At 34.2% G+C, this 20,311-nt stretch overlaps 3 protein-coding genes across 3 annotated transcripts; all 3 read left to right on the plus strand.

The window, feature by feature from the left end:
- The first annotated feature begins 568 nt into the window (after positions 1-568).
- LOC114721761 (uncharacterized) lies at positions 569-14,332 on the plus strand. The gene is made up of 5 exons (XM_028907612.1): positions 569-580; positions 10,669-10,891; positions 11,398-11,713; positions 13,016-13,175; positions 13,511-14,332. The coding sequence occupies exons 2-5, from the start codon at positions 10,715-10,717 to the stop codon at positions 13,977-13,979; spliced, it is 1,122 nt and encodes a 373-aa protein (XP_028763445.1). The 5' UTR covers positions 569-580; positions 10,669-10,714; the 3' UTR covers positions 13,980-14,332.
- Positions 5,924-7,020, plus strand: LOC114721762 (glutathione S-transferase U9-like). The gene is made up of 2 exons (XM_028907614.1): positions 5,924-6,255; positions 6,434-7,020. The coding sequence occupies exons 1-2, from the start codon at positions 5,935-5,937 to the stop codon at positions 6,809-6,811; spliced, it is 699 nt and encodes a 232-aa protein (XP_028763447.1). The 5' UTR covers positions 5,924-5,934; the 3' UTR covers positions 6,812-7,020.
- LOC114721758 (pentatricopeptide repeat-containing protein At1g74630-like) lies at positions 7,306-9,607 on the plus strand. The gene has a single exon (XM_028907610.1). It carries the CDS (start codon positions 7,306-7,308, stop codon positions 9,238-9,240), a length of 1,935 nt encoding a protein of 644 aa, XP_028763443.1. The 3' UTR covers positions 9,241-9,607.
- Positions 14,333-20,311: the final 5,979 nt, after the last annotated feature.

Consider the following 20,311-nt stretch of genomic DNA (forward strand, 5'->3'; position numbering starts at 1 on the left):
CAGGACAACGAGCACCATTTCTGAACTTCGCCCGAGGATTCCTAGTTATTTTGTATATCAAAAGCACATACAAATTCTCTAGCCTAATTCAATGTATAGCAGCACACAGCAAAGCTCAAATATAAGCAAAGTGAAAGGTCAGGGAAAAAAAAACAAGAGGCAAAATGAATGTATCCTTCTATTTATGCAAATAATGCTACATAAAGTATAACGCTTGCGACGTTAACCACAAATAAAGTCTTTTTTGACTGGGGCACAACCAGTTCCCTTCAATTGAATCTTAACCCTCAAGTATATATGATAACATAATGTGTTGTCATCAAACACTTGGCTTATCATCTTTCTGGGTTTCCTTCTTTGCTACGTAAATTTAAATTTACATTAGAAATATATATATATATATATATATTGGTGATTATTAAAGAATAATTCTGAAGTCATTTTGGACTTAACATTAATATCTTTTCGAGGCTTGAAGCGCATTAAAAGGTTTTTACCTCTTTTAACAAGTGCTCTTTTCAATATTCGAATTTGCATTCTCATCTTTACAGGAATGTGGTTGTTACTATCTCAACTAATAGTTTGTTGATAAATTATGTCTTATTGCTTCATTTTACGTTTTTTTTAATAAATTAATGATACTGGTGCTAGTTTTGATAAATATTAATATTGTCATCGAGGTTAATAAAGGGGAAGGGATGAATAGGAGGCAATAATAATTTAAGCATTATTGATGAAATTGTGAAACTACACCAAGAAAAAAACAAAAGAGAAATAGAAAGAGGCGCAAAATCTTATGCTTAATCAACTTGAAGCTTACACTGTTCGGAACTTTGGTACATAAAAAAAGAGTATAACAGAGTGCCCAAATATTGGCTCAGGTACATTGGAATTTTATACAAAAATTGAAGTATGCTTAAGCAATATGGAATATGCTTGAGCAGATTCAAATGTGATGCCAGAAAAATCAAAATTTTTTTAAATAGATTCAAATTTAATACAAGAAAAATTGAATTTCTGCATCAAATTTGAGTTTGCTTGCTCGTTTTTTTGTCATATTAAATATTAGATTTCACCACATATAATTTTAAAAATAAAAATTTTTTAAATGGTTCTTACTGCATTAAAAATTGGACTTAGCAAGCTTTTACACGATATGTTATTTCCTTAGTTTGTATTTAAATTAAGAAAGATATGTTTTTCCCTTATCATATTACATCGTATGATTTAAAGACAAAATGGAAATTGCTTAAAATTTATTATATAAATTTTATCTACAACAAAAATGCTCAATTAATAAAAATATAAATAAGGAGTTGAAAAAAATTACAATTCTCACAAAATCAAGATGTATAATCTTTATATAATATTTACATTTTTCTTCATATTTAAAATTGAGTATTTCCTTTTCTTTAATATGTTTTATTTGCACTCTGTAATTTTTATATTTATATTAAATATTCATATTTATTTAATTTTTCAATAATAATATTATTTTGTAAGTTTAAAAAGCATTTTTTATTTATATCATTTTGTCTTCTTTTAAAACAAATTTTTATTTAATAATATTATATTCTTTTATTAAGGGTAATAGAGTAAAATAGCTCAATTTTCCCATCTCTTCTCATCCAACGAAACACAAAGTTTTTATTAAATTCATTTTTAATTCTAGTGTGAACCAATTACTCATTTGACCGAAAATTTTTTATTCTCCTTTTAATTTTTTTAATTTTTATTTCAATCAAGGCTTTAAACCAAACTGGCATAAATCAAATACAATGCACTTTCAATCTACACTTCTAAAATTTGTAATGCCCTCTTCTAAAATTTGTATGAAGATGGCGTGGGATCAGTTACTGCATAAAGGAATGCTTCGGAATTATAGCATGATGTTTGTCCAAATCAAGGACTTACTTCTTCTACCATGGGAACTAAAGCTGATCTATGCACCTCGATCCTGTAATGGTGTGGCAGATACTCTAGCTAAGCGAGGAATTGCAAATTCTGTTCTTTACGAGGTTTGTCCTGCTTTCATTAAGGACACTGTGCAGAGAGTATGGGATTAAGTCCCCCGTTTATTTAATTTCTTGTAATTGGGCTTTGCCCTCTTTTGTACCAAAAAAAAAAAAATTGTAATGCCTGACAAAGTTAAAATGATTCGGGCACATTATTCAAGTAAAATTAAATCCTAATGCGTTCAATAGAAGTAGCATATACTCGGCACTTACGTAAGTTCTCTTCTTCTTTTTTCTTTTTTTTTTTCCGCCCACGACATGTGTAGGTTTGTCTATGACCTGTTAGGTTCGATTATAAGAATGAGAATTATATGTAATCATCATGCAAAAATTTGATTCAATTATTTGGTTAGATTTTGTAACGTAAAGAGGATTATATCTTGACATTCTAATTCCCTTAAAAACCTGCATTCGGATTACATAAGTAGATCCTATGAATGAGGATTACGTGATAAAAAGAAATACATTATTACCCCTTTAAAAAATCAGACATGAGTGGACCTTTCTTCTCCATCTCCGTTGTCACCATCTTACAGCTCCCCGCGTGCTGTAGCTTCAACCATAGTGGGTGCATTTGTGCTCCACCCATTCACCGCTCACCAAAGAATCTCATCCATAATCATTGACCGTCGGTAGCAACCTTCGTCCTCCCCACATGCTTTACCTTGACGGTACCGCCGTCCCCATCAAACTCCCTCCCCGAGCTCATTCTCCTACTTCTCCATCCATCCATTCTCTTTTTTATCCAGCCCCAACCTCTGCGCACACCCACCTTCTTTCAACTCCAAGATCAAAACCCCTCAAAGGTCATTCAACTTGGAGAGATCCATTTATCACAAAAGTCATTCTCGACCAATCACCTCCTTACTCCTCTTTATTTCTTTGATTTGCAGGAACTTTTTGTGAATGATTTCTGATTTTGTGGGAAGAAAACAAATTTTCTTGCTGATTTGTGACAAGAAAGAAACACTGCTTCGCGATGAGGAAGAAGCACAGGACGCAGGAGGGAGGCTTTTCCCCTTTTTTTTTACAAGGATATTTTTGTATTTTTAATTTTATTTATAATTAAGTGAATATAAAAAATATATTTTATTACCCTTTTTTTTTTTACAAGGATTTTTTGTATTTTTATTTTTATTTATAACTAAGTGAATATAAAAAATATATTTTATTGCCCCATTCCTAATATAGCACCAAATAAACTTATTGTAATCAACAATACATTACTTATTACATTACATTCCTTATCATTCAACAAACTAAACCGGAATAAATGTGAAGTTTAACTTCTTGCGTTTTATCATGTATTACTTTGCTTCATGTACCGTTGCTGTTGAAGTTTTATCACATACTATTATTTAGGAATTATAATAGGAAAATATATTTTACTTATAATTCGTACATAATTCATTTTTAGAATTAATACTATTTTTATCATACTAAAATTTATTTGAAAAATAGTTATAACAATTTTCCTCTCTCTAATTGAATCCTCTCAAAATACATCTTTGAATAGATATGTTTATGAGGGGAAAAATAAATACTTACATGTAATTAGTGTATTCCTAATATTCTCATAGACGGGGATCGGTTGCCGCCTAGATGGGCCAACATATAAGAAAAATTCAAAGTGTTATGACCCAATCAGTCTACCCCATCAATGAAGAGCTGAATGCTTTCATGCATAACACTTGAACCACTTATAAAATAATTTTAAAAAAATAATTATTAATTATTAATATTAGTACTGAATAGAGCTGATTATATGAGACAAAAATTAGGAAAAATATTTAAAAAAATGACGATTAAATTTCAAAATTCCAAATAAAAAATTACTACAAAAATTTGTTGTTATTTGCTTTTTAAGTGTAGTGATATTCTTTATAAGTATATTAATCAATACTGATTTAGAATTTTAGAATTCAACAATGATTTTTTTAAGATTTTTTCAAAACAATACTTACGTGAAACTAGCACCCTCTAACATCCCTGACAGATAGGGATGGATTGCCTCCCAATTGGGCCATCAAATAAGCAAAAAGTATCATGATACTTCACTACAATTAAATGAATTTTCTCAAATTATTATATACAATATTGAGTTTTTCTTTAAACTTTCTTGTGTGTTTACTATATTTTTCAATTTGTATTTTGAATTACCAATAGTCTAACTTTGATACCAATTGATAGTATCTAAACCTGTCGTAGTGTCATTAATAATTGTTTTGTCAAATTAAAATCTAATTGAGAAATAATTATAATTATTTGCCTATCTAATTGAGTCCTCGCAAAACATATCACTAAATAGATATGATTATGGGAGACAAAATAAATACTTACCTACAATTAGTGTATCTTTACTATCCACCATAGACAAAAGAGGATTGCTGTTCAAATAGGCCAGCATATAAAAGAAAATCAAAGTGTTATGGCCTAATATGACTGCCCCATCAATGAAGAGTTGAATGTTCTCATCAGTAGGAGTTAAACCACTTACAAAATAATTTTTTAAAAAATAATTAATATTTATTAGCAGTGAGTAGAGTTGATTATATAAGAAGAAAAAACCTTATATGAAACTAGCATACTCCTAACATCCTCCACAGATGGGGATGGATTACCCTCAATTGGGCCATCGAATATGGAGAAAGCATTTTAATGTTTTCATACAATTAAATAAATTTACTCAAATTATCATGCATAATATTGCGTTTTTCTATAAATTTTATTGTATGCTTGTTTTATTGTTTTTGGTTTATATTTCAAATTGTTAGCAATTTAGCTCTGATACCAATTAATAGGTATTTGAACCTGTCTCTAATGTCAATTTATAGATAGTTAAATTCTTATATCAATTAGTGGGTACCTAAGTTCATCTATGATATCAATTTATGAGTAAAATTATTTGCTAAGGTAAGAGAACCAACTTACCTAAATAATTGATTAAACAACAAGGTAATTTGTGAGGCTTTCTTTTTTTCAAATTTCGAGGGCATTATATGTTTTCAGTTTAAAGTAACGCTCAACTTCCATAATTGCTTCCAAAAAAATAAATCACAGTAGCAATAATTTATACGAAAACAAAAAAAAAATATTATGCATAGTTTATTTTACACTTTATATTGATATTTAAATTAGGATGTTTCACTAGAGAATGACTATAAAAGCATGGATATTTAGGTAAAGGTGATTGTTGCCTGTCCATTTTTAAAAAATAATTGGTTAAAATTTTTAGATTTTGACACTTGAAACTATATTTGAATTATGCAGATTTTACCACAACTGTATTTGAATTATGTAGATTTTACCATAGCAATAAACACTATAATTCTTATTATTTTCTATGATATTTTCCAGTGTTGTATGTATGTAACTTGGGGTTGCCTAAGTGAAAACCAAATCATAATTTTAGAAGTGATTTTATGATATATGAAGTAAATATATGAAGGAATTTGTTTCGGTTCGTAGAAAAAAAGTATTTTCAAACACCTTCTTGAATTAATTTTATCATAAAAGTTTAACTTATCTTGTCCGTAGTTTAAAAGCCGAAAACGTCAGCGGCAAAGTCCTGATGTATGAGCATACGTATCTCCTACATATACTTTAATCGGTATATAATTTTTAAAGGCCTCAATAATTATCAAATTTCATACTGTTTTGACCGGCAATTTTTTTTTTTTTTTAAACCAATGCCGGCAAGTTGACTTTTAAGCGTCAAGAATCTTAAAGGATTTTGTAAGTTATCCTTGGAAAGTAAGAAATATTGTCCCGTCATGGGCCACGTCATCATCCTATTGCATGTGGCCGAAGAGGGCCAAATCAACGACGAGGAAAGCACGCTCAAAGCTACTTGGAATCTCTATATGTATAAATGAAGTCTTCCCGGTACAGGAAAACACTTGGGAGAGAATATAGAGACATGGAGGAGCAAAAGAAGGTGGTCCTGCACGGAATGTGGATAAGCCCTTACGTGAAGAGGGTGGAGCTGGCTCTAAAGGTGAAGAACATCCCTTTTGAATACGTTGAAGAAGATTTGGTCAACAAAAGCGAGTTGCTTCTCAAGTATAATCCGGTGCATAAGAAAGTTCCAGTACTTGTTCACAATGGAAACCCCATTTGTGAATCACTCGTCATCATTGAGTACATTGACGAGACCTGGAAAAATGGCCCCAAATTGTTGCCTGAGGATCCCTATAAAAGAGCTCAAGTTCGCTTCTGGTCTAAATTCATGCAGGATCAGGTAATTTTACATCTTGAGTGGCTTGTTTGATGGTAAAAGTTAACATATCATGCATGCGGAATGGGGGCTTATTGTAAAATATTATAATCCTAGATTTATTGATTTGTGAACTGTAAGGAGTATTTTGATGGGGAATCTTGTTTCTGATTAATGTCTTTTTTCGTCTGTTTCGATGTAGCTATTTGAGGCGGCGCTTGCACTTCTGAAAACTGAAGGTGAAGCACAGGAAAGGGCCTTGAAGGACATGTACGAGAAACTTTGCCTGCTTGAAAAGGGGATGAAGGAGTATTGTCCGGGTGGCAAACCAGAAGTGGACGACAAGAATGTAGGATTGCTTGACATCATATTCTGTACAGTATTTGGAGCCTACAAGTCGTATGAAGAGGTTCTGGGTGTGAAATTTTTAGACGCGGACAAGTTTCCTGTGTTGTTCTCTTGGCTAATGGCTGTCGTTGACCTCCAAGTGGTGAAAGAGGGAGCCCCTCCTCATGAAAAAGTGGTCCAGTTTCTTCAGTTTATTCGCCAGTCTGCTCTCCGTTCTGCTGCAGCCCCGTAATCAAGACTTCAAAAGCAGGCTTTCTTATTGTGCAAAACATTTTAGCACATCTATACCTCCAGTAAATTGTAATCTCTCCTTCCTCGTCTGTGGTTGTCGTTTGTATCTGTATGTAAGCATTTGTACGCGTGTTCGTGTTCTTGTGTTAACGTATTTGTGTCCATGTATTCTCAAGAAATAATAAGGATAATGAAACTTGGATCTTTTAACCGTGTCTTAGATATTGATAAATGGGTCTTAGATGATACTGATTTGATCAGTAAAATTTAATATTTATCGAACTAAGTTGATCTCATCAAACTAGTCATTTTGGAAAGAAAAAAATACTATAGATGTTACATCCCATATGGATCAAGACAAGTCGAGCACACGCTAAGATGGGATGAGTGAAGTGGGTTTTGAGGAACTGGAGAGTAAAGATTGCAGCCACTGAAGAGGCTAGCCATGAGGTATAGATGATGACCAAAGAAGTAGCTACTGCCTTCAAAGATGGCATGGGAATTAGTATCTCCGACCATTGCATTTCGCTGCTGAGCAAGTGCAGGAATCTCAAATCGGTCAAGCGAATCCACGCTCTTCTCTTCAAAACTGGCCTCCACAATGATTCCTTGGTCGCTGGCAAGTTCCTTCTCCACTGTGCCATTTCCATCCCCGATGCTCTCCATTACGCTCACCGTTTCTTCCTTCACTTCCCGACCCCTGATGTTTTCATGTACAACACACTCATTCGAGGACTCGTTGAGTCTGAATCTCCTCACAGCTCTCTCCAACTCTTCATCCAAATGCGTCGACAATCCTCCTTCCTGCCCGATAGTTTCTCTTTCGCCTTTATTCTCAAAGGGGTTGCTAATTGCAGGGATATGAAATCTGGGATGCAGTTACACGGTCAATCTTTGTGCTTTGGGCTGAGCACTCATATCTTCGTTGGGACAACTCTGATTAGCATGTATGCAGAATGTGGGAACTCGGCCTTTGCTAGGAAGGTGTTTGAAGAAATGTGGCAGCCAAATGTTGTTACCTGGAATGCTATTTTGACTGCCTGTTTTAGGTGTGGGGATCTGGAGGGGGCTGAAGGTACGTTTAAACGGATGCCTAATCGGAATTTGACTTCATGGAATGTGATGCTTGCTGGATATACCAAAGCAGGTGAGCTTGAGTTAGCGAGACGAGTATTTTCTGAAATGCCTCTGAAAGATGATGTTTCATGGAGCACTATGATCGTTGGGTCTGCTCAAATCGGCTCTTTTGATGAGGCTTTTGGTTTTTTCAGGGAGTTGCAGCGTCAGGGAATCAGACCTAATGAGGTAAGCTTGACGGGGGTGCTTTCGGCGTGTGCACAAGCTGGGGCTTTTGAATTTGGGAAGATTTTACATGGATTTGTACAGAAAGCTGGGTTTCTTCAGATTGCTTCAGTGAGCAATGCTCTGATAGACACCTATTCAAAATGTGGAAATGTGGTTATGGCTAGGTTGGTCTTTCAAAGCATGCAAGTGGGGAGAAGCATTGTGTCTTGGACATCCATGCTTGCAGGACTTGCTATGCAGGGTCATGGAGAAGAGGCGATACAACTTTTTCACGAGATGGAAGAGTCTGGTATTCAGCCGGATGGTATCACCTTCATCTCTCTTTTATATGCTTGTAGTCATGCTGGCTTGGTTGAGCAAGGGAGTGCTTATTTTTCTCAGATGCAAAGTGTGCACGGCATTGAACCCGCCATGGAGCACTACGGCTGTATGGTTGATCTCTATGGTCGAGCAGGGAAGTTGCAGAAGGCCTATGAATTTGCATGTCAAATGCCAATTGTACCTAATTCAATCATCTGGAGGACTCTCCTTGGAGCTTGTAGCATTCACGGCAATGTTGAGTTGGCAGAGCTGGTGAAAGCAAGGCTTGCTGAAATGGATCCTAACAATTCTGGCGATCATGTTCTGCTCTCCAACATATATGCCACTGCCGGGAAATGGAAGGACGTTGCCAATATAAGAAGATCCATGGCCGAACAGAACATAAAAAAAGCTCCTGGCTGGAGCATGATTGAAATTGACAAGGTCATTTATAGTTTCGTGGCAGGTGAAAAGCCTAATGAATTTACAGATGAGGCTCACAATAAGCTGCAGGAAATAGTGTGGAGACTCAGAGCGGAAGCCGGCTACGTGCCACAGGTAAGGAGTGTTTTGCACGATATTGAAGAAGAAGAGAAAGAAGTTTCGGTGTCTAAGCACAGCGAGAAGCTTGCTGTGGCCTTTGGAATTTCAAAACTTCCAAAGGGGAAGATGATAAGAATAGTGAAGAACCTGAGGGTTTGCAGTGATTGTCATACAGTAATGAAGTTGGTTTCTAAAGTTTATGGGGTAGAGATCATTGTGAGGGATAGAAGTCGCTTCCACTCGTTCGAAGATGGGTTTTGCTCTTGTAGAGATTACTGGTGATGGATGAGCTAGCTTTACCTGAAGCGCTACTATTCGTTGTATTGGCTGACGAGCTACATAGAAGAATGCCGACGCAAAGAGAACCTTTCAGTTGTGAAGATCAAAGAAAATGGACTGAACAAAAAATTGGCCAGGGACTGTTACAGTTTATTTCCCAACTTTATGGATGGTGCTGAGATGAAGTTTATTACGAAGTGCAGCTTCAGCCTGATCAAAGGTGTTTCTGGAAACTGCATTTTTTGTTGTCCTGATCGAGGGAAGCAAGAAAACCAAAATCCTACTTTTGGTTTGGTGGCAATGCTGCAACTTTTTTTTCCATTCATTTTGTATCGTTCCTCATTCATCTTTAAAATTGCGCGAGTAAACCCTACGTATATAGTCTTCATTTTCACGCTCTATTTATAAATTATTTTACATATATATTTTGCAGTGGCCAATTAAAAATTGAGTGACACATTCAAATTTACTTTATAGTAAAATCAATTTAAACAAATAACTTACTGCAAATCTTGAATAAATTAACTTAGATCACATATATTAAAAGTATCAAAATAAGTCTAGATAATTATGTTAATAAAAATATAGATGAAATTAAAAAGTATAAAGCTATAGTATGTAGATAATTTAGTTGAAAGGAATTTAGCATTTCCCTTCAGTATTCCGAAACAACAAGGAAGGGTAATAAAATATAATGATAGAGGATTTGAAAAATTTACATCCTGAAAATTTAAAAATTATAAGCATTATTTTATGAAATTAAAAATTACTGCCTCCGGTCCTAATTATAAGAGCTACTTGACTAATTTGAGAAGATTAAGAAAAGAAGTTAAGTTACTTATTTGTAATAAATAAGTATTTTTTTTCTAAAATATCCTTACTAATTAAGTGCATTAGCTAGAACTACTATTGTTAGAAAGACTACTTTGAAAAAAATACATAAATATGAGAGACAAAGTAGATTGGGGTTTTATATTTAGAATCAAAATAAAAGTCAAACAAGATCGTATATTAAAGACTGGAAGTAGTATTATATTTTTGTATTCAATAATACTCCTCCGGTCCTTAATATAGGACTCAATTGTTGAGTTGGTTTTGATCCGAAATATAAGATCCATTTTTTCATATTTATCAATTTTATCTAAATTAACCTTATAGATATTTCCTCAACCAATGACGTAGAAGTGGAAGAGGGGTATTAAGAAAGATAATTATGGTATTTTAAAAAAATGTATCATATTTTTTATAATTAACTAATTACCTAACTTTTTTAATTTAATTAAATTAGTTAAACATGTCTTATATTATATCAAGTATACGAGGAGTAAGTAATTTTTGCATAACGTGGTCAAGGTTGTGGGGGCCGAGCGGCTACTGAGCAAAGTCGTTTGATATTTTTTGGCCGTGAAATATCATCGAACTGGCAGTCAGCATTTTCTGCCATCACCCAGCTTCTATCTCTGCATCTTTCATCTCCATGGCGCTCTCTGCTACATTCTCCGCTCCATCATCGCCAAGCCTCAAACTTTCCGCCAAATTTCGTAGATTTTGTTTCTCTCATACCATCAATTTCCGTAGGCCCCTTCAAATTAGGGCTTCAACTACTCTTGATTACTCCAATGTCTCTGTAAATGACAAGCCCACCCCATTAAAGGTGAGAACGATACTCTGTAATTTTAGCCGTACTCGTGGTGTTGCTTTTTAATTAATCTCTCTCATCAATTTGGCGTTTGTTTGCACCTATATTAGATGAATAGAACAAAGTGGCTATAATGATATTCATTTGATATAGCTATGGTTTTTGCGTTTTCGAAACTACTGTCTAAATCTCAGATGTAAGTGTTAGACTGAAAAATGTGGCCTTCATTTTCATGTAAATTAATAATTGCACCGAGTAGAGGAAGCAAGCTCAAGTGATTAAGCTCAAAAAAACTTCAAAAGTCTATTATATAGTAATTTCATTTTTTATAGGAACTGTGATGTAATTATTGTTTCAATTACTTGAAAATCTACTAAACTTCATTAACTGTAAGGTGCCTTCTAGACTTCTAGTTAATATAATCACGCGAACGCGCGCTTCTTGTAAACTAATCACTGGGAACTTGTAGCATTTGCTTGTCACTTTAGTGATACTTTTCATTTTGACACTTTCTTTCCCAGACTAATACTTGGCAATGGAAATTCAAAGACAATAATATCAGTATTTATTATGAAGAGCATGTAAAGGATGGTGCTGAACCTTCCCAGAATATTTTGATCATGCCAACCATTTCTGATGTAAGCACTGTTGAGGAATGGAGGTCCGTGGCTGGAGAAATTGTCCAACGTGATGGCAAAGTCAATTGGCGAGCAACTATAGTTGATTGGCCTGGTCTGGGATATTCTGATAGGCCAAAGATTGATTACAATGCTGATGTCTTAGAAAATTTTTTGGCTGAATTCATCAATGCACCCAATAGCCCGATTAAGCAACCAGGTTATTACGAACAGCCTTTGGCCAACCCCCCCGGGGGTCATCCTTTGCAGTTTTGAGCTATATTTCTTCAGAATAAATTACGCTAACTTCTTTGGCGAAATTACACAGATCTCTTGTTTCAAGAATCTTATTTTGCTCCTCTGACATTTCACATATATAGCGAAGATCCATATTCCGATTCCTGTGAACGAAGTTGAATTTATTTTTGCACTCCCAAAAAATGATTTTATTTTTAATATTTTTAATATTACTGTAAAGGAATGTTAATTTGATGTTATTGAAAAAAAACAGCCAAGTATTGTTTTGGTTTTTTTTAGAACGAATGCATATTGTGTGAAAAGGTAACTTCATTGAGAAGTAAATTAGAGGGGAGTTATCTGCAATATATATCCATGTCAAAAGAACCACATAATGGTTTTTGGACAAAAGCAATATTAATTGTCATTTAGCACAGTCTTAGGGGAGATTATGTAATTTACCTATTTGCTACTAGTTTAACATCATCACACTACGGGAACATTGCAGATACGATTGATATTCGCATCTTAGAAAAATCTGCCTGATAATTTACTTATTTTCTTGTTTAGAGCAGTTTGAACTAGGATATGTCTTCTGTTATTTATTCGGAAGTTTGAGGAGTATAATCTATTGAATTTCACTGTTAAAAGAGTTCTTTGTCTGGAAGCTACTACTAAGCTAGGCGTGAGTGAATGTTGATTTTGAAATATATACTGTGACTGCTTGCAAGGGCCCCTGAGGGCTGGTTTTTAAATTTTCTGAGGATGAGAAAGCAAGAATTTAGAAATGATGGTCATCCTTTCTGGTACAATGGGAAATGGTCTTTGCAGACAGTTGAAGGAGGGATTTCCTGATTGGTCACTTCAAGTCCTAAAATTTTATACGGTGTAGTGTTTACAACTAGTGCTCACATGATTCTGACTATGTCAGTCCTACTCCTACCTGACCTGAACTCTTATCTCCATTCCTGGATTATATGCATAAATAAACAATGAATGGCTGTTACTGTGTTAAACAGTCATAACTGTAATAGTTACTCCTTCCCTGTGACTTATATGCAATTAGCAATTGCTTTTTATCATAACATAATTCTTCTGTTTCCTGTATCAAGCGCCATGTTTACCAGATTTTTTAAATCCTAGGAGCTAGTTATTCTTGACAACTTGTTTGGGCTTGCCTTCACTTGGCGGTCTCCAGTAGTTATATATTTTTCCCTGTATGAGTAATGAGTATTTTGATATGTTGGGTGATTAATTAGTGTACTAACAATATTTATTAAACCAGAAAATGATTTAGTAATATTCGGAGGAGGCCATGCAGCATCAATAGTTCTTCGTGCTGCAAAAAAGGGTTTGGTGAAGCCCAAAGCTGTAGCTGCTGTTGCTCCAACTTGGGCCGGGCCCCTTCCTATTGTGTTTGGTCGAGATTCTAGCATGGAAACAAGGTGGGTTCGTGCCCCAATTCAAGTGGAATTTACCGTTTTCCTTCATGTGGCTTTATGTTCTACTGAAAAGAAAATATTACTCATGATCTGACATATCTCTGCTGCAATTTGAAATCAGTGGCCTTAGCTTAACTTCGTCCCCATTATTTCATCTATCTGTCTACAGGTCTCGGCATGCCTTTTCATAGATGTTCCCTACTCTGCCAAATGTTGTTTGGTTCGCATGTACATTTTACGTGGCTATACAATTTAAAGAATCATGCCTGCCATTAGCAGATTAACTTGTTTCACAATAGAGCATAACCGGTATCTGTTCCCCATCATAAAACTTGCAGGTATGGCCTTCTAAGAGGCACCTTGAAGGCCCCTGCTGTTGGCTGGATGATGTACAACATGCTTGTGAGCAATGAGAAGGCAATTGAATCACAGTACAAATCCCACGTCTATGCAAACCCTGATAACGTGACTCCAGGAATTGTGGAAAGCAGATATGCATTGACAAAACAAAAAGGAGCTCGTTATTTGCCTGCTGCTTTCTTGACTGGGGAGTTGGACCCTGTAACATCTCGCGAGGAGTTCCTTGAACTCTTTGCATCTTTGGAAGGAAAGACACCCATCCTTGTTGTATCAACCAAAGGAGCTCCAAAGAGGTCAAGGGCAGAGATGGAAGCTCTTAAAGGAGCCAAAGGAGTGACCAAGTTTGTGGAGGTGCCAGGTGCTCTACTTCCACAAGAAGAGTATCCTGCTATTGTTGCGGAAGAGCTTCACCAGTTCTTGCAAGAATGTTTTGACTCCCGGGCTTAACATTGGTGTTCACGGTTCTGCTACAGGTTTCCCCCTTTTACGTGTTGGTGAGGTTTTGGAGGTCCCAGTATTCATATATGGAAGAATGAAGTTTGTGCAAAGATAAACATGAGGGTAACTGTACAAGCGTGATTTCTTTTTGGACATAATCCCTATTTTGTATATTCGTACTTTTTATAGATTCCGGAGCTATCTGGATGAACTGGAGCATAGGACATTAGAGGAGGCAATCTGTTAATGATGAACCAGAAATCAGACCTGGAAGAGGTTATTCTGTGTTGTGGTTTGTGACAAGCCTGTAAACTCGTACAAGTATAAAATCTCTCTCTCTCTCTCTCTCTCTAAATGTTACAGAAAAAGTAGAGAACACATAACAGGTGATCAAATAATGCAAGCATGCGTTCACCAAAAAAAAAAAAATAATGGAGCCATGCGTATATTACATAACTATGAGAATGCCTGTATTCCCCAAAAAAAAAAAAAGAGGCTGTGGGACGGAGTATGTTCAAGTGATATTGATATTGAAAAAGAAATCCCGGTTATCGGTTAGTGCGTGTCTGACGAATGTGAATCGGAATGGTAAATGGCCAAGGCTCCAATGTCACCTCTTAGATCTCAGTGGTCATTTCCCAATTCCCCCCACCTTCGCTTGCTGGAAATTGGCCAGTGCCTTTTATTATGTTTTCTTGCCGTACCCTTGTAGGGCATCGTCCTGGACACCTATCCCCAAGTTCCCCACTTTGACAGGTGAAAAAAAAAGCAGCCATAAAATTAATATTCTGTAGCTATAATAGTATACATCTTTTTAACCTTTTTTTGTACTGAATATAGTTATACGTATGAAAAAAGGGGGAAATAAGGCAAAAGAAGAAAATTGTAAATGGCATGTATTTGTTTTGTTTATACAGAATTTATATGCAAGAGGGAATCGCAAAGGCATATGCAATAAGTGGGAGAGGTAAAGGGGGTGGGTGAGATACATAATGTAATGTGACCTGTGATTAAAGCACCAAATAATAAGGTGAGTACGGTCATGTGTTCATGTGGCTGAAGACTTCAGATGAAGATCCCTTCACTGCTGTTTCTGTGCCAACACAAGATGCCCTACTCCTACGCACCTACACTTCACATAGCTGCGAGATCAGGGCACATCATTGAACTCATGCCATTAATTTCCGTTCAAAAACAGTACACCTTCTTGAATTGGAGGGACAGCCCTAACAATCTCATATTAGAAGCGAGATCGAATCTTTGACATCAAGATATTCCATCATTAGACTACAAAACATTTGGCAGAATCTCCCATTTCTTAGATCTTATATCAAATGGAGATGAGGAGCCACCCTTGAATTTATTTTCTTCAAAAAACAAAATTACCACAATGTGGAGAACTAGGTTACAATCAAATTCTTAAATGACAGCAGTATCTTTCCGGGTTATATTTAACTTTTTTCAGATGCAAAAGAGGAGCATTGAAGAAGTTTGTTTACATCAAAAGCAGCCTTCCGCACCAAAAATGGTTGAGTATTTATGAAAGATTGAGTTTTGTTTAATGGGATTTGATGAAATGAAGTTGAATGATATTTTTAGTGTAGCCCAAATGAACAATTAAAATGGGGGACGCAGAATGCAGTGCCGACACAGAAAAACAGTACGGCTTATTGTTATTCATTTAAGTGCTATCACTGTGATTAGGTGATGCCATTTTGGATTAATAAATGGATAAACAGAAGGGAATTGATGGATGATTCTGACTTATCCTTTGCTATTTCCACAAATTAAACTTTAAGAGATTGCTGTGTTCAATGCTATGGCCTCTTCATTTGTTGCTGTGGTCCTCTGTACCATTTTCTTGGTGTCCCAATCAAACCATCAGATCGCAAGGTTACGTCATTGGAACGTTATGTCACCCATTAGAGTTATGTTCTCCTTTATTTGTTGTTTGCATTGCCTAAATATGAAAGATATCAGCCTTTAAACCAGAGAAAGCTAAGATCAGAGAATGGGATTTCATTACTCAGTGCAGAACATTAAGTGTTAATACTGGTTGAGACAGTACTAGCCTCGCGGCTTGGGTTCGTGAGCTGATCAAGATGGGCTCCGCCTATTAAATGTTTGTAATTTTTGAAATTATTACTTCTGATCCATCGACAGAATATATTTTAAATGAAGTGAGCTGTGTTGCTTTTTTAAGTAATTTTCCCTGTGAGCTTCGTTGAAAAGTAAAACAACTACACATTGTAAAACCCATCTCATGTACATCAAAGACTCTGTTTGATGGGCTGAGAACTAAACAAAAAGCACACAGAACAAGAACAACATAAAAACAAGAACAAAAAGAAAACTAAGTCAGAGGTAAGAAAGTCCAAAAAAAAAAAACGAAGTGAGCTGTGACTTCTTTTTTTTTCCAAATTCCAATAGATTTTATTGTTGGAAGAGGTTTCGTTGATTTTTTATTTTTATTTCTTGGGGTAGTAAACTCAAATGGTGGTCCCACGACATTGACTGTGGTGTCGGAAAGAGGATCTCTCGTACGTGACAAGTTATATGAAGCATGAACGTTCTGAAGATCTCACCTCGTTCATAATCCTATATGCATTCATCTCTAATTTAATTTCATACAATTCCTTTTTACGGGCTAATATCTGTAAATGAGATTGGATCAGAATTAATTCCTCACAATATAACTGAAATTTGAATTCCAACTAGAAAGCCTTGAACAATATTATTTTTAATAAGAACTTGTAAGAAAAAACCATAGAAGCGTATGGGCTCTACTCGAGAGAAATTTTGCAACACAATTGGGATAATAAAATTTTGATTCTTACGTCCAGCTTAATTATCAATTTAGCCCCTATCAACCCCCCCCCAAAACAATTTAGTCCTCTATGTTTGATAAAATTGTCACGTTATCAAATCTAAAGCAACTGGTTGTTGCCATTTCAAATGGTTATTGGCATTTTATCATATATCCTTTAATTATGTGTCCCGTGCATAAAAATATTATTTAAAGAAAATTAAGTTCCTACCGTTTAACGAAATCCATTTCCATAGTAGTTTCTTTTTCAAACACACAACAAACCAACCCAATGTTTTCCACAAAAAAGAAAAAAGTCTCATTCTCGCTTTCACACACACACAAACACCACATACAACAACAAAACAAACCAACTCAACATTCACCTGGCTAACTTTAATTTTTCTATTTATAATAATCTAACATCTTGAAGAGAAGGGATTTATTTAATAGTTCTTCCTCTTTTTATAAGCAACCTTAGATTCTATTAGGTATATCAAAAAGTTAGTTAAAAATAATAAATGGGTAGAAATTAAAAATTCTTTCTCCAAAATACCCTTATTTATTGGAGAGAGAGATTATAACTTGAAAAATAAGATAATAAATATATTAGGTACTGTCAAAATAAGTAGTTAATGGGGTAAAATAAGAAATTTTCTATAAAAATTTAAAACAACTTATAAATATTGTTTATATTTACGGATAAGAGAAAGATGATAATTATTACTTATAAAAAAAAAAGAACGGAGGGAATATTTATCATTATTAATCCATCTATGATAACTTTAAACAATGGCAAAAAAAAAACAAACCGACAACTTCTTCTTTTTTTGGGTCCAAAAAAACCGACAACTTTAAACAACAACAAAAATCAACTTCTGTTTCTGAATCTGAAGGTTAATTGCTGGCCACGTTCTCTCTGCCACGTGTTGGGCCGGCTAAAGGGACTCCAAATTAATATGCCCAATTATTTAAAATGAAGAGAAATTAAATATAAATCTATCACATCACAATTATTTAAGATGAGTCAGACATATCTAATATCTAAAAGAATAAATAAAAAGAATTATAACGAATAAATGAATTATATGTATGCATAGTTGATGATGATTTGTGCAAATTTTTCGTAGCTATGGATTTGTAGATATGGATTACAGATAACAATTGCAAACCTTTGTTATTTGCCTCATTTTTAATTTTCTTAATAATAATATACTCGTAATTTTTTAATTTGTAAAACAAAAGACATTAATAACTGATAATATGTACTCTTGACCTGATTTAATAGTTGGGGAAACTAAGTTGATTAAACATTACCATTTTTATTGAAACCCACCATGCATTTCATATACTTTTCACTGAACTATTTTCAACATATTTTATGCAGACCAAGAAAAATTTTAAATTTTATTAACTCTTATTTAAAATTCAATAACTTTTTAATTTTAGCCTTATTCAATATATATAATATTTTATGCAAACAAAGTCAATACAATAATAAATAGAAGGTAAAATTATACACCCATAAAAAATTTCTCTGAGTTCCTTATAAATAGGACAAAAAAAATATCTTTTCTTTCTACTCTATAAATACAACCAAAGGAATTATTGTTAAATTGAACACTTATCAAACTAATTTAGGACATGTTCGAAATGATGGCACGAGTCTTTTTTAAAGGTGATTTTTTAATCATGATTCACGAGATACAAAATAAATATGTAAATAAAATTTTATCTCAATTTATGTGAACATACTTATAAATACTTAATATAAGTAATGAAATTGTAAACAAGGTCTTAGATTATCATGAATACGTAAAAGAAAAAGTCATAATCTCTTAAAATAATTAAGAATTCAATTTTCAAATTTTGTATATAGAGTAAATCTAGTTTTGAAAACATCTTTAATACCCTGAGTTGATAGGAGTATTAGTTTTTTCCCGAGGGAGGATACTCCTCATTTTTCTTTAAAAACAATGATTTAATTTAATTAATGAATTAAATTAATCAAAGAGGTAAATTAACTTCAGACCGGAAAACACGTACGGCACAAATGTGTGGAGGGACAGAATTGTTTTGGTCGGACGTTCATTCAAATCCATGCATGCACAATTCTATCTAATAAGCTCTCTCATTTCACCACTAAATTGGTTAAGAACTGACATACGATATTACCATAATGGCCCTTATATTATATATATGTTGGAAGGGCTAAAGTACTGTTCGAGGTTTTAATTTTAAAAATATATATATATTTATATAGTCTGACTCGGTTGAAAGCATAATTCGAATCCTCCCATATAGAAAAATATTTTTAAGACCCATTCTTGGCTAGGATATACTACTTCCGGTCCTTAATATAAGACCCCATTTGACTTTTTATTTGGTCCTAATTATAAGACCCCAATCCATTTTGTCTCTCATATTTATGCTTTTTCCAAGATAGTCCTTCTAATAATGATAGTTCTAGCCAATACACTTAATTAACAAGGATATTTTAGGAATGACAATACTTATTTATTACAAATAACTAACTTAACTTACTTCCTTAATATCCTCAAATAAGTCAACTGGGTCTTATAATTAGGACCGGAGGTAGTATCATGTATAAATGATGAGAGATAATAATATTTTTACTACTCAAGCATGACAGATATATACGCGTGTCAATTATAAGCAAATATTTAGAGAAGCTAATTTAACACCAGTCAAGGAAAAGTTGTGCCAGAGGATTGATTCCTACCTACAACACTAAACTTCCATACCTAATTTTTGTCGTTTATTTGCTATTTAATTGTTACAGCTAGCTAACCTATGCAGTTTATAATTAGCTTGATTAGAGGTCAAACTGAGGGGCTTGGTTTCTTAACATTATTGTCTCTCTATTAATTAAACCACCGAAATTATCAGTTACCAAGTCCATCATATTAGCAGTGCTTCATTTTTTTTTGTTATTCCCCTGGAGCTATTTTTTTTAAATACTGTTTACTATTTATATTATTAGCACACTGCTCATATTGTACTCATTGATTTACCAACTTAAGTAACTAAATAAATGACTCAATGTCATTCCAAATTGGATTCCCCATTTACGTGATATAAACTACGCAATTTTACATTTCAAATGCATGATAAAGAGAGCCGTATATCCAATTCACTTTCTTGTTTAATTGGATAAGAGCGTATTCTCCAGAAGCAGAAGCTGCATATATGCATATATATTAATTGGATGGTTCTTGTTTTTCCTTCCTTTTTGTCATTTTCCCAAAAAAAAAAAAAGAAGGACCGTATTAAAATGTTAGTTGGCGCAGATTGCTATATATGATGACAATAATAGTCATCATTGTTAGGGGTATGATTAAAAATTTTAACGCAGAGTTCAAATATTTAAATAGGTAGGTGCCTTATACATGAGAACATCCCCCCGCATATTCTTTCTCTCGTCATGGCTTGTACCGTATGGGGTATATATGAGAGTGAAAAAACTAAATAAACAAAAGGCCACTGCACTTACATGCGTGGTCTCTAAAATATA

This window comes from Neltuma alba, unplaced genomic scaffold (genome assembly GCF_004799145.2).
Source record: "Neltuma alba isolate B1F8T4 unplaced genomic scaffold, ASM479914v2 tig00012066_pilon, whole genome shotgun sequence".
Classification (NCBI taxonomy): Eukaryota; Viridiplantae; Streptophyta; class Magnoliopsida; order Fabales; family Fabaceae; genus Neltuma; species Neltuma alba.